This window comes from Alternaria novae-zelandiae (assembly GCF_023758075.1).
Source record: "Alternaria novae-zelandiae strain BMP 2774 chromosome Unknown scaffold_6, whole genome shotgun sequence".
Classification (NCBI taxonomy): domain Eukaryota; kingdom Fungi; phylum Ascomycota; class Dothideomycetes; order Pleosporales; family Pleosporaceae; genus Alternaria; species Alternaria novae-zelandiae.
This window is the reverse complement of record NW_026056966.1, coordinates 1,459,229-1,477,145: the sequence shown is the minus strand read 5'-3', so window position 1 is coordinate 1,477,145 and position 17,917 is coordinate 1,459,229. Positions and strand designations below refer to the sequence as shown.

The window sequence follows — 17,917 nt, the reverse complement described above, 5'->3', positions numbered from 1 at the left end:
TCGGGCTTGAATGCGACATTCTGATCCAGACGCAGGAATGAATGAGATCTCTAAACCACACCAGTCCAATATCGAAGACCGGATCAGCTTCTACAACTTTGGTTATGCACCCGAAGACGAACAACTGACGAAAGAAGAAGAGGTCCATGTACTACCTTTCGACATCGATATGGCCGAGACGCCGACACCGCGCTTATAGCGAATGGCAGAGCCTTTTATACGGATCGTATACTGGAGCTGTGGAATATGAGACGAGATGCTGCAGCCTTGAATACTCCGGCCGAAGCTGGACACTAAGAGACACACTGATGATGGAAGGGCGACACGCGGCCTATATTCCAGGCTCGTTCCAGGATGAACGTCACATAGTCTCCTCGTATGTCTAGAGCAATTCGGTTAGTCACTAGTCCCTCAAACAAAGGTCATTGTCCATTGGTTCTCGTCCTCTTTCACTTTGTACGTGCGCACGCTTTGTTTGACCAGCCCCACCTTTTTGACCTGAAGCTGTTGTCGCTATCTTTGGCGCACAATTCATAACACTCGCCGCAGAGATATTCTATGACCCACGGCTGATCTAGATACTCCCGCATCTTTCGCGGTCGCTCTTCTACGCAACAGCTACGACAATCGAATTGCCGACTCCAGCGCCGCCAACGCGTATTCAGATCCAGGTATGTCGATCTGCCTTGACACCTCGCAATTGCATGACCACTAACATGGCGCTGCTAGTACTGTTGATCTACATCGAGCGCGCCGCCTCTGAGATCGGTCGACATCTCGACAGCACCATGGCGACTTCATACGAAGAGGATACCCCGGTCTTAGCGGAAATACTAATGGAGATCGCGCGGAATTGGTCTGTCGAAGAGGCACATCAAGTGTTTCCGTATCACTTGCAGCCACTGGACTGGGATGATACTTTTTCCTGGGACGAAGCAATCGCCAGCGCCTTGCTGGAGGTGTCGCGATACAGAAAAGACTATGTCGCAGTGTTCGAAGATATTACCGAGAATGCACGATGGCGTGTAGGCAATTCATTCGAGGAACCGCAGCATTTCCTCCTCGAAGACGTACTGTTGCTGGTTAAGAATGCCCATGAACAAGAAGCTGCCGGCCACATTTACCGCCGTGCCGATGCGATGAAAGGCTCATACAAGGAGGATACGCTAGAGCACCTCGAAACAACCTGGAGAATTGAGGCTATCGACATCTTTCCAGAAGATATCAGGCCACGGGGCGGAGAGAGCGTAGATGACTGGTTTCATGAGTTCATTCCAATCTTGAGCGCCATGTCCAAGGTTGCTTTAGACATCGGGGAGGTACAACGAGAAACAAGAGTTGCGATCGAGAACAGAAAGAGGCACCCGAAAGGTATTGGCAGACCTAAGAAGCAAGATCAGGTCGATAATATCGGCATTGTTCGCCTGGATGATGTAAAGGACGCACATATCGCCCTGATAGAAGCTCATAGGATGTACAACATCAGACCAGACGTTTCCCCGAACGAACGTGGTCGAGCTGAAGAATCTGGCAGAGAGTTGGGCGGAGAAAAGGCCCCAGAGTACATTCCAGAGATGCCGCGAGCAATGGCTACAGGACGTCATCTCTTTAACAACGATGACGAGCCGGTCAATGGCTCTCCGATGCCATCTCAGCAATCGTTAGACTTCGAGGCATACCATCAGCACACTCCTACGCCGCAACAGAGGGCACCCATCGGTATTTTACCCGCTCCAGGACTGTACGCAGGTAGCATGAACCTCAGGTTCAACGGGCTGCCGGGGCAGCCTTTCCGTCCCCTGCTGCCGCGAGAAAGGGTACATGATGCTCTGTTCCAGGAACCAACAAGGCCATCACAAGCCGATGAAAGGCCGCCAGCCGAAGGTAATCCAGCCGCATCACAAGAGCGTAGACCTCGTGCCCCGGTCGGCCGTCCGACCCGTCAACCTGAGCCGTCCCGCTCGCCTCATCCGAGGGATGACCAGGCAGAGTCTCGCAGGTCACGCAGAGAGACGCACCTACGGGAACGCCCTCTCCGTCGGAGCAGAGAAGCGTCTGAAGAATCCTCGGCCGACAATGAAAAACGGCTCCGCGCTAAGCGAAAGCGAGATGTTGAAGACATCGGAGAGCGCATTGACTTCCTCAACTTTGGCTACGACTTCGCGCCTCAAACGCCAGAAGAACAGCTCTTGAAGTACGAGATGGAATCTGAAGATGCCCGGTTTCATGCGAAGCGCTTCAGGATTAGAGAAGAACGTCAAGCCGACAGGGAAGAGCTTCACGACAACAAGCTCTTAGCAGAGGGTAGAGCGAGGAAAGCGCAGCGCATGGCGGATCTTCAGAAGTCCCGGATCAGGGCAGCCCAGAGAGGAGTTGCCGCCGACGGAGGTCTTTCGTAGTTTGTAGAGTTTGTTTCGAGATGTCCTGCTCGCCTTCAGCGAGTCCACGGGAGACGGATACCTGGTTTCTGTCGACGCGAAGTCGCTAGGCCATCAGATTGTTTGCATTGCGCGATTGGAGATTGGTGATGTAGTCATCTTCATGACATAGTGCGTGATGATGGAGGTGCAGCTAGGGCATGAGCCGACCTGAGCTTGACCTGTGGGCCTTAAGGTGCCTCTTCCCAATTGCCTGGGATACAAAGTTGGGGAGAAAGCGAATTACTCAGAGGAGTATCTCTCTCGGAATGCACAGGGTATAGTGACATATTGTAAGCAGTGAAATTCTTGTATTGGTAAAGATTGCGCGAGCAATCCGCTGAATCTACGTCTGCCTCCAATCCGATAGCCAAAAGCTTCATATTAAACCTAATGCATGGTCAAGAGCAAAGCTTTCTCCTGAAGAAATCAGCCTGTCGCTTGACGCATTCCTCGAAGTTGGGTTGCGTGGCGTATGCTTCGTAATGACCACCACGGAACAAATGCAGCTCCTTTGGCTCAAGTGCACGACTGTATGCTTCCAAAGTGGTCGCAGTGGGCGTCACAACATCGTCATCTGCAACAGTCATGAGCAATGGTGTCGGAGAAATGTGGTGAATCCAGGCCGCTCCAGGATGCGCTCTAAGATTCTCCATGCTGACCACGAGTTAGCTGAATGAATCTTCGCTGGCATTGCCAGGTTGATTTGTGCGTAACAAACCTCCTCAAGGTTACTTGGTTTTTGAAGTGAGGAACGACGCCCTCAAGCCCTCCCATGGACGCGTTACTATCTTTTGTAGTCATGGCCGATCGGTTTAGTCGATTTGGATCGACAACAGGAATCATCATAGGTGGTTTGCCAGCAGCACGATCGATTCGATCTAGAATAATCCAATTAGTCAAAACTCATTAGATGTGTTAGAGAATTGGGTCGATACGAACCTTTCTGGAAATCTGCTTCCCAATCTGCGATGTCATCTGACCGAATCAAATTGGCAAAAGCAGAGTATCCCTCCACCAACGGCGCCTGCGAAACGACGGCCTTCACTCTTCGGTCTACCGCAGCAACCCAAAGCACATTACCACCGCTGAACGACGAGCCCCAAATCCCGATCTTGGTAGGGTCCACCTCAGGTCGAGTCTGAGCGTAAGTAATGGCGTCGGAAATATCACTGATTTGTATCGGTGCGTCAACTTCCAGTCTAGGTCTGCCTACTCCAGCATCGCTCTCTCCAAATCCACGATTGTCGAAAACCAAAGCGGTGATGGGAAGGTTCGCCACAAGATATTCAGCGACCGCTGTCAGGCCCTGATCTTTCGTGGCCGAGAAGCCATGTGAAATGACTACGCATGGCAACTTTTGCCCGGAGTAGTTTTTAGGGGTATAGAACAAGCCACGCAGGGTAGTTTGGTCCAGCGTTTGGAAAGAAGCTGGTTGGGTGGACATGATCGCAAGAATGTGCTTCGGATTCAGGGAAAAAACGTTTGTGGAAGAGGGTAATGAGTTTGAGGTGGTTGAGGTGGTTGAAGAGGCGAATCGAGCCATTAGGATGCTTTATATCATAGACTGACCTCAAGCTATCGTGGTTACTCATACATGTAGGCTACTTTGTAATCCATACTTTAGTGCAACCTCAGGTGAATCCTATCACAACCTTGAAATGCTTCACAGATTTCGCCCTCACGACCCTCCGGATGTCTGCGTCAAAGCTTACGTAACTAACTTCGGAGCACGTGCGGGCAATCTCATACGGCCGTAACTTTACAAAGGCCGTAACTTCACAAAATTCGGAACATAACTGCTCCGATTTTTTCCCGATCGGCAAAATCGACTCGTGTTTGGTTCAGTCCGATGATTGCACAAGCAGTGAAACGCTTTTAGTTCGACAGCCTTTCTTGATCTCCAGGCTAGCTGCGGGGTCCACTTTTTAGTGGGATCTTCCCTTTGCCCGAATTTCTTCTAGATCACAGTCTTGAATTGCACTTGCAGATGCGGGGAAAAGATTCAAGACTGCTTGTCATCTGATACGGGGGAATGGAGATTGTTTATATGGTGGCGTCCATCGCATCAGCTATTGATTTCCAAGCATCCATCTCGACTTACTAAACTCGCAACCTCTGTTCTTACCATTTTACCATCACAACCTACTACACACTCTACAATGCCTCTCTGGCTCGTTTTCTACCCCGAAGGCCATTTCCAGGATACGGCCGCGAGGAAGGCTCTCACTCAAGACATCACCAAGATCTATACGGACATAGGCCTTCCTCCTTTTTACGTTGTCGTCAACTTCATCAAAGTGGGTCCGCAGGATATGTGGATAGGCGGGGAGCAGAAAACGGACAAGCCGTTTATTCGATTCGTCATCGAGCACATTGCCGTCAACCTGCCAGACGACGACATCGCGATGGACAAAACAGCCAGGCGAATTGACCAGGCTTTGAAGCCTCACGTTGCTGACAAGGGATACGATTGGGAGTTCCACGTGGATGAAACGGACCGGCGTTTGTGGAAGGTCAATGGATTGGTGCCGCCGAAGTTCGGAAGTGAGCAGGAGAAAGTTTGGGTCAAGGAAAATCGTGCTGTACCATATCCCGAAGGATTGTAGGCTGATGATGGCGTCTGGAAAACAATACAGCTTGACCTCCTGCTCTGCCAATCTCACAGGAACCAAAAAGAACGCATACTTTGCGAACTCTGTCTACTGCTTGAGATCTGTACATCTTGCATTCGTGCAGTTAAACTATTTTCTCGTTTAGCTTTTTTGATAAGCCTCCGTTAATCGACCTATTGCGACTCAAAGATGTCGGAAACATGACCTGTGAGTACACGGTTGCAGAGCCGGGAAAGTACATGCGGCAAGTTGTATTCTCAACAGCGGGTGTTGGTCGTTGCATCCACATCATAGTTCACAACAAGCCTTTGCGGAGTTAGAGATCTCCACATGGACTGATAAAGTTCACATAATCAATTGCTAACGGCAAGTCGACAAGACAATCAACCTTAAACTTTGATTACTATTCACCAAATGTGTGGGGCGATAGCCAAGCCGGAAGTCTACCTAGTATTGCGATTAGACTTCCACGCATTTACGGGCGTAAGCTAGGGTATACACAGATCTATGGGTCGGTCCGCATGCCCCCGATGCGCATATGTACGGACGTAAACTAGTTTCGAGCTTCCCCGCACCCCACACCTGCATTGATCATTCTACGAAACCAACCAAGAGTTCACATCGTCGCCGGTACCGATTAGCCTCTTATCCACACTAGCACTCCTCTATAAAGATCCCGAGGTCTCATTGAATTGGAATTATTCTACATCTTCATCACAATATTCCCCAAATTACTGCACACAAATCACAAGATGGGTAATACCAAGCTTCAAGTCGATATCTACATTGCCCCCGTTATCCCAGCTACAACCGGCTTTCCTGATTACGAAAGGGCAGCTTGGTCACCCATCAGCTGTGTACTTGTCCACGGACCCGAGTCAGCCGCCCTCATCGATACTCCCATCACCGTTCAGCAAGGCGAGGAGATCGCCAAATGGATTCGCGAGACAGCTCCGAATAAGAAGCTCAAGTATGTTTATACTACCCACGCACATCCCGATCACTTCGCGGCTGTGCCAGTACTGCAAGAACACTTCCCGGGCCTTGAATTCGTCGCCACGCAAAACGTTGTAGCCGGAATCCAAGAATTGTACAACACGACCTTCGACCATGTTTGGCCAAATCTTTTTCCGAATCAGATACATCAAGCCAGGCCGATACCGAAGGCCCTCCCTGCCTCAGGCGAATTCTTCATCGACGGCGAGAAGCTACATGGCGTCGAAGTCGGACACACGGACAATGAGTTCTCCAGCTTTCTCCACGTCCCTGCAGTCGACCTTGTCGTTACGGGCGACATTGTGTACGGCGACTGTCATCAGCATTTTGGCGAGGCCAACACGCCAGACAAACGTAAGGAGTGGCTGGATGCTATCGATCTCATTGAGGCAAAGAATCCGCATATTGTTGTTGCAGGACATAAGAGAGCTTCACAGGCAGATGCGCCATATTTGATCCAGTCGACTAGGGAGTACATTTACACATTTGAAAAGGAGTTGGCCAGGACGACGAGTGCTGAGGCATTGTATGACAGGATGAAGGAGTTGTATCCTCAGAGATGGAACCTTTTCATTTTGCATTTCGCGTGCCAACAGTCGTTTGCGGCGCGAGAGAGCAAACTTTGAGGAACAGTAGAGTAGAAACATTTAAGCAGTTGAGCAAGAGTCTTTGATAGATAGTATAGAACGTGAAAGATCCTTTACGGCTCGTAATCAAGATGCATCGTCACTACTACGTTTTTTGTCATTTTTGGGACTAGGCCTGAATCCAGTTAGCGCATTCCCTTATCGATACTGAACGCTGGCCTCACAGCATTGAACAGGGCGCGTCTTTGAACCCCGCTATACTCACGAACTCAGTACATCAACACCCATCAGCAATAGGGTCTGGCTTCTTTCTGCAAAAGTTTCCTTATCTTCAATCTACCCAGGTATCATACGAAGTCGCTATACTGGCCCGACGTACCGGCCTTCTGCATGTTCTTTCCTTCGCATCCAACCCGTGCATGACTGAATGAAAGACATCACAGTGCTTGTCTCATAGCATCTATGGGGAGCGGCTGCTTCCAGGCATGTTCAGAGCTTCTAATGAAGCTCTGAAGCCGAGATTTCAAAGGCCCGGCCCGAGTAGAACGCAAGACATGTCTATCTGAGTGATAGCCTGTCATGGTGCTCACAAAGCCAACTAACCGCTCGCGTGCTTCGGGTCGTAGACGGCCTTACCAACGTCACCGGGCTTCGCTATCGTCTATTACACCCCGAATCTATGCTCTATAAGGTCGCCAAGTGCAAGAGCGGAGCCTCAAGCGGAGAACCAAGCGAGAGCTGGGTTTATCCACCAATAGACCTTGACCATCACGGCTGCGCAACAAAACCACCTATACCAGCGCATCGACTCTTAGATTGACCACAATCATCTTCTTACAATTCGTCACGCCCGTCTTCTGGCAGTTTCAAGTACCAAAATGGCCGCCAATGCTCTCGTCGAATCGCTGAAAAGCGCCAACCTACTTCCCTCCGCCATTATCCCAGAGTCTTTCGCTCCAGCCCTGGACCTCAATGTCAAGTTCTCCTCCGGACTTACTCCAAAACATGGAAGCCTCGCTCGTGTGAGCCAGGTCAAAGAGCAACCTATCATCTCCATCTCGTCTCCACCGACGTCTTCCGCCGCAAGCTACACATTCATGATGATCGACCCAGATGCGCCTACACCAGACGACCCAAAGTTTGGCTACTGGCGCCACTGGGTTGTGACTTCCATTCCATCTCCATCAGCGACCACCTCCCCAGAAGACATCACCGCGAGAGGAAAGACGATCACGCAGTATCTGGCACCTGGACCGAAGGATGAGAGCGGGCCACATCGGTACCTCTTTCTTCTATTTGAGGAGAAGGCAGGCGAAACTGTAGAGAAGGCGGATGTTGGAGGAGATGAGTTTGTTGAGAGGAGAAGTTTTAGAGCAGAGCAGTTGGCCGAGAAGAAGGGATTGAAGTTGGTTGGGGTCCAATGGATGCGAGGAGTGGGCGATGGGTGGAAGGAAGAAAAGGATGAGCTATAGAAAGAGAAATGACGAAGCTAGTTGCTTTTTTTCTGTATCTAGAGGCTCACAACAGCTCCATTCAGTTATGCAATCTTCCGTTCAGGATATAAAGACTGCTAGCAAAAGGATTTGCAGAGCCCTTAGCTTAAAATAATTGTATTAATCTCTTAGTAACTATATAGCCTAGTCTCTTATTCTATCTAAAGAGGTTTATATTACCTCTAGTTATAGTTATAGAGGTACTTATATTAGATTTTAAGGTCTAGTGCCTTATGCCTAATTTTGCAGACTCTATTTAGTAAAAAGACATTAAAAAACGCCTAGCTTTTAAAGTTATTCTAGAACTACTAGAAAATTTTAAGATTTTAATATATTTAGTATATATTACTATTAGTACTAAGGCTTTTATATAGACTAATAATATATTACTTTTAAAGCCTTACTAAGAAGAGAAACTTTTAAATATTAAGTAATGCTTATAGTAGTATATTAATACTTTACTATATTTAATCTTTAGCTATTAATATAATATAACTTAAGCTAATAAAGATAACTACTTTTTTAGTTCTTAAAAGTAACTATAATAGTAGAATACTAATATAGCTACTATTTATTTAATAGTATTATTATACTAAAGGTAGGCTTTAAATACTTTATTTTCTTTAGTTTATTTATTATTACTTTAGCTAAGAATTTTAATAAATACCTTATACTAGTATATAATAGCTACCTTTATTTTTATAAGTAAAGCTATTTATAGCTTAATCTTATATATAAAGTTATAAGTATATATAGTATAGATAATTAATAAATTACTTTAAGTAAAAAGAGTAATACTAGTAATATAATAACTATTTTATTACCTCTCTTAGAGTAAATATAGCTTATAAAAGAACTTTTATATATTACTAGTAAGTTACTTAAAAGCTTAGCTATAATAAAAAACTATAAAAAGTCTTAGTTTATATATTAGAAGCCTTTATAGTAGTAATATAATAATCTTAATAGTATTAATAGTAGTAATAGTCTTAGTAGTTTTAAAATATAATATAAAATAAGTAAAGTAGACTTTAAGAGCTCTAATAATAGCTTTTATAATAGCTTTAATAATAGTTTATATAATAATTACTAAAATAGTCTAACTAAGAGCTTTTTTTTTAGTAGTAGTCTTAGAGTAGTTTATAAAAGCTTTAATAAGTAACGTAATATAGTATAAGAATATAATTAATATAGATATAAAAGTAGAAAGATAATATAACTAGTAATAAGATTAGCTTTAAGTAGATATACTTACTAACGCTAAAAGAACTTATAAAAGAAGTATTAGAGATATAGTTAAGAGATTATCTAGTGCGTATTAGTATAGCTTTAGTATTAGATTTAAGCTACTATTTATATCTTTAATAAGTCTTAGATCTTTAATTTACTATAAGCTATAAAATAAAAGTAGAGATAGAGATAGAGATAGAGAATAGAGAGTATATATATAGAAGTATAATTTTACTTACTAAATATTTTAGTATTTATTATTACTTTATAATTTATAGTTTTATTAGTTATAAGCTATTAAGAATATATAATTATATTATAATTTTCTCTACTATAAGTAGATATTAGTATTTATAAAATAGTTACTTTACTACTTTAAATTTTAAAAGCTTTAACTACACTAAAGATAGTAGTACTAAGAACTTAAGCTTTAGCTTACCTAACGCCTATACTTTTAAATATAGAATTTTAACTTTTTTAGAAATATATCTTTTTATATACTAGTAATAGACCTTACTTTTTTTAGACTAGTTTACGCTATAGAATTAGTTTACTAATAAATTAGATTTTAAAGTCTTTTAAGGTAACTTATTACTATAGCTTTATAATATTATAGACTAGCCTTAAAGTGTAGCTATAATAAGCGTTAGTAAAGATATTATATTTCTTAGAGAGAGAGCTTATAGTAAGCCTTACTCTATATACTAAGCTAAGGCTTAGACAAAGTCTAAGCCTATTATATACTCTCTATAGTACCTATAAAATTCTACATAATTTTCTATTATAAGCTAAAAAATACTCTATATAGAACTAATACTTAAAAATAAAGCTAAGTATTCTTAACTATAATAGCAGAGGTAAAGTACTACGCAACTTTTATAGCTTAAAAGTAGTAATAACAAAATATAAAAAATAGCCTCTATAATAGGTTCTCTACGTGTATACTCTAAGAGTAGAATAGGTACATAATAATGCTGCTATAGCTAGTGCTAGAAAACTCTATAACTTATAGCGCGCGCGCTATAGTAGTTATATATATAAGTTATAGTAGTAGAGCGTATAGCTAGCGCGCCTATATTGCTAAGATACTATTAGCTAAGCAGGTCTATATAGAAATCTTTCCAAGCTATATATAATAATACGCTGCTATATATATATTACTATAATATACTTATATAACCTCTACTACGCTACTCTACCTATACCTTTACTACTCTAATTATACTCTATATTAGCGCTGCACTATTACTATAGCGTACTTAATAGTACTTAATAGTAGCTATAGCTTAGCCTTAGGTAGGTAGTCTTCTAGGCGCTCTCTAGGCAATTTTCTTAGTAACTCTATACTAGGCTATAGAGCTAATAGTAGAATTGTGCGTAAGAGATAGGCTATTAATAGATTTAAAGTAGATAGTAACAGTAATAAAAAAGATCTTATTCTAGCAGAGATAGACCTTAATATACTGTGTCTTTCTTATATTAAGTTTACTAAGAATTATAGAACTATTTAGCGCTACCTATATAGTAGAGGTAAGTTTTAGGTCTAGAAGTTTACTATTATAGTACTACTAATACACTATTTAGAGATTACTTATTAAACCTACTTACGCAAGAAGCTATACTATAAGTGTATTAATAACCTTCTTACTACTAATAAAGAGCTTTAAGTTCTTCTCTATTACTAGTTTAAACTAGTGTATTATAGTGTTAATAATAACAACTCTTATATTATAATAGCTAGTATAATTAGCGCTAGCGCAGAGCTAAGAAGAGGCTAGAGAGCTATCTTTACGTCTACCTTTAACTACTTAGCTAGAGCGTTCTTTAAGCTTCTTAAGATAGTTTAGGCCTAGAGCTTTATTATAACTCTAGTACCTCTTTGCGCCGCTAAGCGTTATAATAACTAGAGTAGTAGTAGTATAAAAGTCTAGCTAGCTCTATTAATACCTTCTTATAGTTATAGTAGTAATGCTATAGCTTTAGTTAACACTATTACACGTAATATAAGTAAGATAATAGCGTAAATATTAGTAGTTTAGCGGGCCTAAGGTAATACTATTACTAACCTCTCTAATATTATAGTAAGTGCTGTTATAGTAAACTTCTAGCTTTACTTACTAACTTAAACTTTACTAGACTACTAGTACTACTAGCTAGTAGCGCCTTCTAGAGGCTGCCTCTCTATTCTTGTCTAGGTTCTATAGCTATTACTGTTTGCGCTCTCTACGTTACTACTCTTACTTATATACTCTACTACGCTATAACTATTTCTAAGACTACTATAGTAGTAGTAGTTTTAGTAGGTACTATAGCTTGCGCTAAAGTTACTATAAACGTTACTATAGCTATTCTAGTTCTTCTATACGCTACCTCTATAATAGCACGCGTAGTAGCTATTATAGTTACTCTAGGTCTAGGTTTTATTTACTATCTTCTTTAGAGAGGCGCTACTAATGCAACTAGCTAGACCTATTATAGTAGTATTAGAAGACTTAGTTAGAGCTAGAGTCTTAGTAGGTAGAGCTGTAAAGTTCTTACTTATAGAATATAGTATAATCTTAGATTATAACTCTAGAATTTAGTCTAGTGCTATTTTATTCTTGTGCTAGTTTCTAGTGTAAACCTTAGTTTACTCTCTTATTCTCTATTATAGGCAAAGTCTAGCGCTCTTATAGTACTAGTAATAAAAGAAGCTTTTCTCTTTAAACTTGCGTTACACTATTATAATATTATACATTTCTATACTTTGCTTTAAACTATACTAGTACTACTATATCTAGAAAATTCTCTAGAGAGTGCTATAATAGGTTAGCGTAGCTAACCTATTTTACTAGTACTTAACATTTACTATAACTTTACGCGCTCTTAGCTTATAGAATTTTCTCTACTCTAAATTTCTACAGCGCTAGGTTAGTCTCTTCTAATTCTAAGGTAGGCTCTAGCTAAGAATTAGCCTATACCTAGCTAGAGAGTAGGTCTTTAGTAGCCTTTTCTACTAAATCTATATAGATAGTTTTATAAAGGTTGCTAGAGAGGTCTAATATAACTATAAGTAGTGTAGGTATAGTAACTACTATATACTTAACCTATAGCTAGTTAAGTTTACTACTTAGCTTATTTATCTTAATATTGCGTATTAAGAACTAAACCTTGTTGCTAGGTTAGAAACGTTCTGTAGAATGTTAGCTATAATTAGTTACTTTCTACTAGCGCTACTACTAAAACGTAATAGCTACTTACACTAACTTAGCTCTACTACGTAGGTATTCTAGAAACTTTACAGCTAAGCTACTTAGAGAAGTATCTACCTTACTAGAAATTAGTGTCTTCTATAATAGGTCTACTATATAGCTATTTAGAAGTAAATTTAGGCTTATATCTATAACTAAGAAGTCTTTATTATTTAGCGCTAATTAACACGTAGAGAGATAAGTAGGCTAGTTAGTTTACTTAAAGTTTACTATTATGCAAAGCACTATTTAAACTTTCTAGTTTACGCGCTCTATTCTACTATTAGTCTAGAGGTAATACGTAGTAGATAGAAGCTAGTTAATATCTATAAGCTAGCAGAGAGTCTTCTAAAAGCTACCTAACTAGTTAGAACTCTAGTCTATAATAATAGTAGTTAGAAAACTATAGAAACGCTACTAGGTATTGCGAAAAATACGCGCGTAATACTCTGTAGCTATTAATATTATAGTCTCTAACTATATATACTTTAATAGTTAGTCTGTTATTACTAATAAGTACTATAGTAAGTTAGAAAACTTCTAAGAGAGCTTAGTTATAAAATCTATAGAGATCTACGTCTAATATTACGTAGTAACTAGTATTAGCTATAGAAGACTTTAACATTTTTTTCTTAAAACGTGTACACTATAGTAGTAGTAGTTATAGACGTATTACGCTACGTTAGCTAATATACTATTCTAATAATAGTTGCAGCGTAGTAGCTAGAATATAGTATTCTTTCTAGAGTACTCTACTAGACTTTCTTTATACGTACACTAGATAACTATAGTAGTTAAGAGCTTCTATAATAGTAGCTATATAATACTATACTAGAGAAGTGCGCTATACGCACTTACTATATAGTTACTAACCTACTAGTTAGTACGCGCCTTAGCAGAGAACTTCTAGAACCTATCTAGCGCAGCTTATAGTCTAGATACGTAACTATAGTTCTACGTAATAGCTTTATTCTATAACTATTATATATACGTATCTACAAAGAGAAGATACTCTTTAGACTAATATATATTACTAGTATATTCTAATAATATAAGCGCTGCAATATTAATAGAGTATATAACTACTACCTTATTAGAGCTCTTCTAGAGGCAATTCTATAAATATTAGCTTAGTGCGTTAGGCTACGCGCAAAGGCGCCTAGGCCTAAACTTAAGGCTATAGTAGAACTAAGACAGTAACTCTATTTATCTACTTTAGCGCTTACTAAGTTTACGCAAGCCTATAAAGTACTCTAAGTTCTTATAGTCTATAAACACTATAAATAGATAAAAAACACTTTATAGCTTGCTACTTTAGACCTTTAGACACTATACTACTATAAGAAGCTTTTTATTATAAATAGTATAGTTCTACTACTCTACTATTAGAGTAGTAGAGTAGTACGCTATAGAGCAAAGAACGCTATTAATATACTATAATAGGCACCTGCTAAGAGCTACTTCTAAGTAGTTATATTTAACTATAGTATTCTAGAATAGGTTCTACTAGACTAATATTAGCTCTATAATAAAGTATACTTTAAGGCGCTTAAACGCTTTATACTTAGTAGAACTCTACTTAAATAGAATATTTTAACTAGTAAGGTAATACAAAGGCGCTACTACCTTAGAGAATTTCTTAATAAAGTTCTAGTAAAAGTTTATAAACTCTAGAAAACTCTAAACGCCTGTTATAGTGCGTAGAGGCTTCTAATTCTAGACTACTTTTAGTTTATTAGAGTCTAGATAGATTACCTTCTCTACCTAAACTATATAGCTAAGATAGCGCATCTTCTTTATTGCGAACACGCTCTTCTCTATATCTAAATTTAGACTAGCAGCTTAAAGTAGCAAAAGCACTTAGCGTATCTTTACTATATAATTAGTACGTAATCTATCTATAAATATTAGTATATTATCTAAATATGTAGTTAAGTATTACTCTAGAGTTTTAGAGAGCGCACTATTAATATATTATTAAAAAGTAGTAGAGGCGCTAGTTAGCCTAAATAAGTAGATAAGCTACTTAAAGAGACTAAAATAGGTATAGAACACTATTAGATGCTTATTCTCTTTAGCTACGTAGAGCTTATAGAATATAGTCTATACGTTAACCTTTATAAACTACTACGCTTATAATATTATATATAGAGTTTTTTTAATTAGTAGAAGTAGATAGTAGTTAGACTAGGTAATCTTGTTTAATAAGTAGTAATCTACGCAGAGGCACTACCTACCTAACGTCTTCTTAACTAGAAGTACTAGTGCGCCTATAGTAGAGAAGCTAGTATAGATCTAGCTCTTATCTATAAGCTCTGTAAGCTACTGCTGCAGCTCTAATAGTTAATTACGTAATATAGAGTAAAGAGAGCTCTAAGAAAGCGTAGGTAAGCTTCTATTAGGCTACTTAGCTAACTTAATATAATAGTCTATAGCGCCTCTATAAGAGAGTAACTCTAAGGCCTTAGATTTGTTAAAAAGGTTTTAAAAGTCTACTAGCTTGCTAGAGAGCTCTATTATAATAGGCTTCTTAAATAGCGTAGAGGTAGATATAATAGAGCGTAGCGTGTTAATAGTAAAAGTAAGTTTATAAAGGTTTATTACCTATAACACCTACGCTACGTCTCTATTATTCTCTGCGTTTTATATAAACGTAGATACTATAGATACTACTATAGGCCTAAGCTTAGAGAGAAATAGACGCGTAGTAGTTTTCTTTATAATTATATCTTCTACTACTCTAACGTAAAGTTTACTCTAGAGTATATTAAGAATAATACCTTTATAGTGTATCTATAGTTTTTCTAAAATAACATTATAGGTAAGTTCTAGAATAACGTAGGCTACTAGCTGCAACGTCTAACTATCTAGATTATATATTATAGCTACAAGTCTAGAAATATTAGTTCTCTCTAAGAACTCTATAGCCTAGTAAAGAGTTTAAGAAGAAATTATAATATAATTAGCCTATAGCTATAAGGCTACTGCCTTACTAATAGTGCTATAGTACTTACACTCTAAGTCTACTAAGGCCTACACTACTTTAACGCTATCTAGTAGTAGTAGAATAAGAAATAGGCTCTTATCTATAGACTACTAGATCTTATAGACGTTATTAGTAAGAAGGTTACCTATAGACTTCTCTACTAAGTTAGCGCTTACTTACCTCTAGTCTAAACTTAGACTAGAGGCTACTAGTTTTCTAAAATACTATGTCTCTCTTCTATTATAGTATATCTAAACTCTACTATCTATAGTATAGTTACGTTAGTATAGCTTTAGTAAAGATACTTCTACTTACTATAGTAAGTATAGGCCTCTAAAGCGCGCCTAGCGTTAAAAACGTTCTAGAGAATCTAGTTAGTGTAGGCGCTACTTGCGCTACGCTCTAAAGAGGCACTAGAAGTCTTTATAGCGCCTATATTTACTATCTAAATATTACTATTATAGTTATAAGCTAGAGGCGCTAAGAGCGTAAAGTTGCAATATAAACTCTCTATCTTAGTAGTCTTAATATCTACTATAATAGCTTTATACTTCTAGATAGCGCTGTTAAAATCTAAACGCTAAACGCTTTAGTTAAGAGTAACTACCTACATGCGCTTATTAAGCGCCTAGCGTAGCCTAGTAAGCTTCTAGTTACTACTCTAGCTAAGCCTACCTACCTACGCAAGAAGCTAGCTAAAGTAAATAAAAAAGTTAGTAAAGCTCTGCTTTTTACTTTGTTATAAGTAATCTAACTATACCTAGGCGTACTTCTAGAAGTACTAGTTACTATAATAGAACTTAAAATACTCTAGAAAGGTAATAGAGTTCTAATAGTTCTATTTACTAAGCTTATAGAATAGAGTAACTTTGCGCTACACTATAATTAAGAGAGACTACTAAATATAAATAAACTAGGCCTTTGCGTCTCTAATAAACTTCTAGTCTATATCTAACTTATATTTTATTATAATATGCTATAAATAAAAGTACATTTTATTACTAGTAAATAGCTTCTTTAGAGATAAGGTCTTATAGTAGAAGGTAGAGGCTACTATAGTAGTAGAAGAACTTAGAGGTAGTAGTACTACAGCTACTAAGAAAAATAGCGTAAGTACTAATAAAGTTATAGTTATAGTAATAGATAGTAATGTTGTAGAGCTAAGCGTAGAGCGTATTAAGGTAATAAGGTTACGTAGTTTCTTATTCTAGAAGCGCAACGTTACTATTATAACGTAGTCTTAGGCCTATACTTTATAGATAGCTACTATCTACTTAGAGAGCTAATAGAGTAACGTAAGAAGAGAGACCTCTAGAGACTTTTAGGTATTTTATATACTAGGTTCTACTATTATAATACTTAGATATAGCGTGTAAGAAGAAGAAATATAAATATTATAGACTAGCCTTAAAGTGTAGCTATAATAAGTATTAGTAAAGATATTATATTTCTTAGAGAGAGAGCTTATAGTAAGCCTTACTCTATATACTAAGCTAAGACTTAGGTAAAGCCTAAGCCTATTATATATAACCTCTTTTACTTTAGAAATTATATTATATAGGTAATCTACTTAGTTATATAGTATTTTTTTAATATATTTAAAGTATTTAATAGTATTATAAAGCTTAATTTTAGTCTTTATATAAGTAAAGTTATATATAAAGTTCTTAGAGGTATAAAAAAAAGTAATACTATTAAGCTTATAACTCTAGTAAGAGAGGTATATTATACTCTATTTAATATTAAAAAGAATAAAAATATATTATTAGAAAGCTTATCTATATTAAGTACTTAGTAAAAAGTAAATCTAAGTTATTAGAGAATATAGTAGTAGTAGCTTAGCTTATAGTAGTATTTATTAGTATAGTTTAAGATAGAAAGTAGTAAAGAAAATTAGCTCTTTTTAAGTATAAGTTATAGCTAAGTAGCTAAAGACAAGATTTACTAAAATATATTCTTAACTAATAAGCACTATCTTACGTAACTTTAAAAGACTATAGCATTAGCAAGCCTTAGGCGATGCTTTGGTGCTGGGTGATGACGCAGGACTCTTGCTGACTCAGCCCTACTGCCGCGCTAGCGCTCGACGCGTCTTAAGGTCCAACGCACCCTCACCTGGTTTCCCGTGAGCAACAATGCGCAACGTCACGACAGTTATTCGGCAGCACACTATATGCGAAGACCACGAATCTGCTCACATTTCTTGCGAAACCTCATTTCAAGATACTGCTATGATGTCACTGCCCCGTTTCGAACGGCACGCGTAGGTCATTCCGTCCCAACTGACCGCAAGCCAGTACCACCTTCATGGTCGCCGCGGCCTCATCCTCAATATTTCCATCGCTGTTCGCCTTTCGCGTCCC

General features: G+C 38.9%; 4 protein-coding genes across 4 annotated transcripts; all 4 read left to right on the top strand.

Moving 5' to 3' along the window:
- Positions 1-716: 716 nt before the first annotated feature.
- Positions 717-2,399, top strand: J4E88_003991 (uncharacterized protein; the record flags this gene model as incomplete). Its single annotated transcript, XM_049397639.1, has 1 exon — positions 717-2,399. One exon carries the CDS (start codon positions 717-719, stop codon positions 2,397-2,399), a length of 1,683 nt encoding a protein of 560 aa, XP_049257027.1.
- A 2,180-nt stretch (positions 2,400-4,579) lies between these two features.
- Positions 4,580-5,026, top strand: J4E88_003990 (uncharacterized protein; the record flags this gene model as incomplete). The annotated part of the gene is made up of 1 exon (XM_049397638.1): positions 4,580-5,026. The coding sequence occupies one exon, from the start codon at positions 4,580-4,582 to the stop codon at positions 5,024-5,026; it is 447 nt and encodes a 148-aa protein (XP_049257026.1).
- Positions 5,027-5,784: 758 nt separating this feature from the next.
- Positions 5,785-6,654, top strand: J4E88_003989 (uncharacterized protein; the record flags this gene model as incomplete). Its single annotated transcript, XM_049397637.1, has 1 exon — positions 5,785-6,654. The coding sequence occupies one exon, from the start codon at positions 5,785-5,787 to the stop codon at positions 6,652-6,654; it is 870 nt and encodes a 289-aa protein (XP_049257025.1).
- An 839-nt stretch (positions 6,655-7,493) lies between these two features.
- On the top strand, positions 7,494-8,087 carry J4E88_003988 (uncharacterized protein; the record flags this gene model as incomplete). Its single annotated transcript, XM_049397636.1, has 1 exon — positions 7,494-8,087. One exon carries the CDS (start codon positions 7,494-7,496, stop codon positions 8,085-8,087), a length of 594 nt encoding a protein of 197 aa, XP_049257024.1.
- Between the last annotated feature and the right edge of the window lie 9,830 nt (positions 8,088-17,917).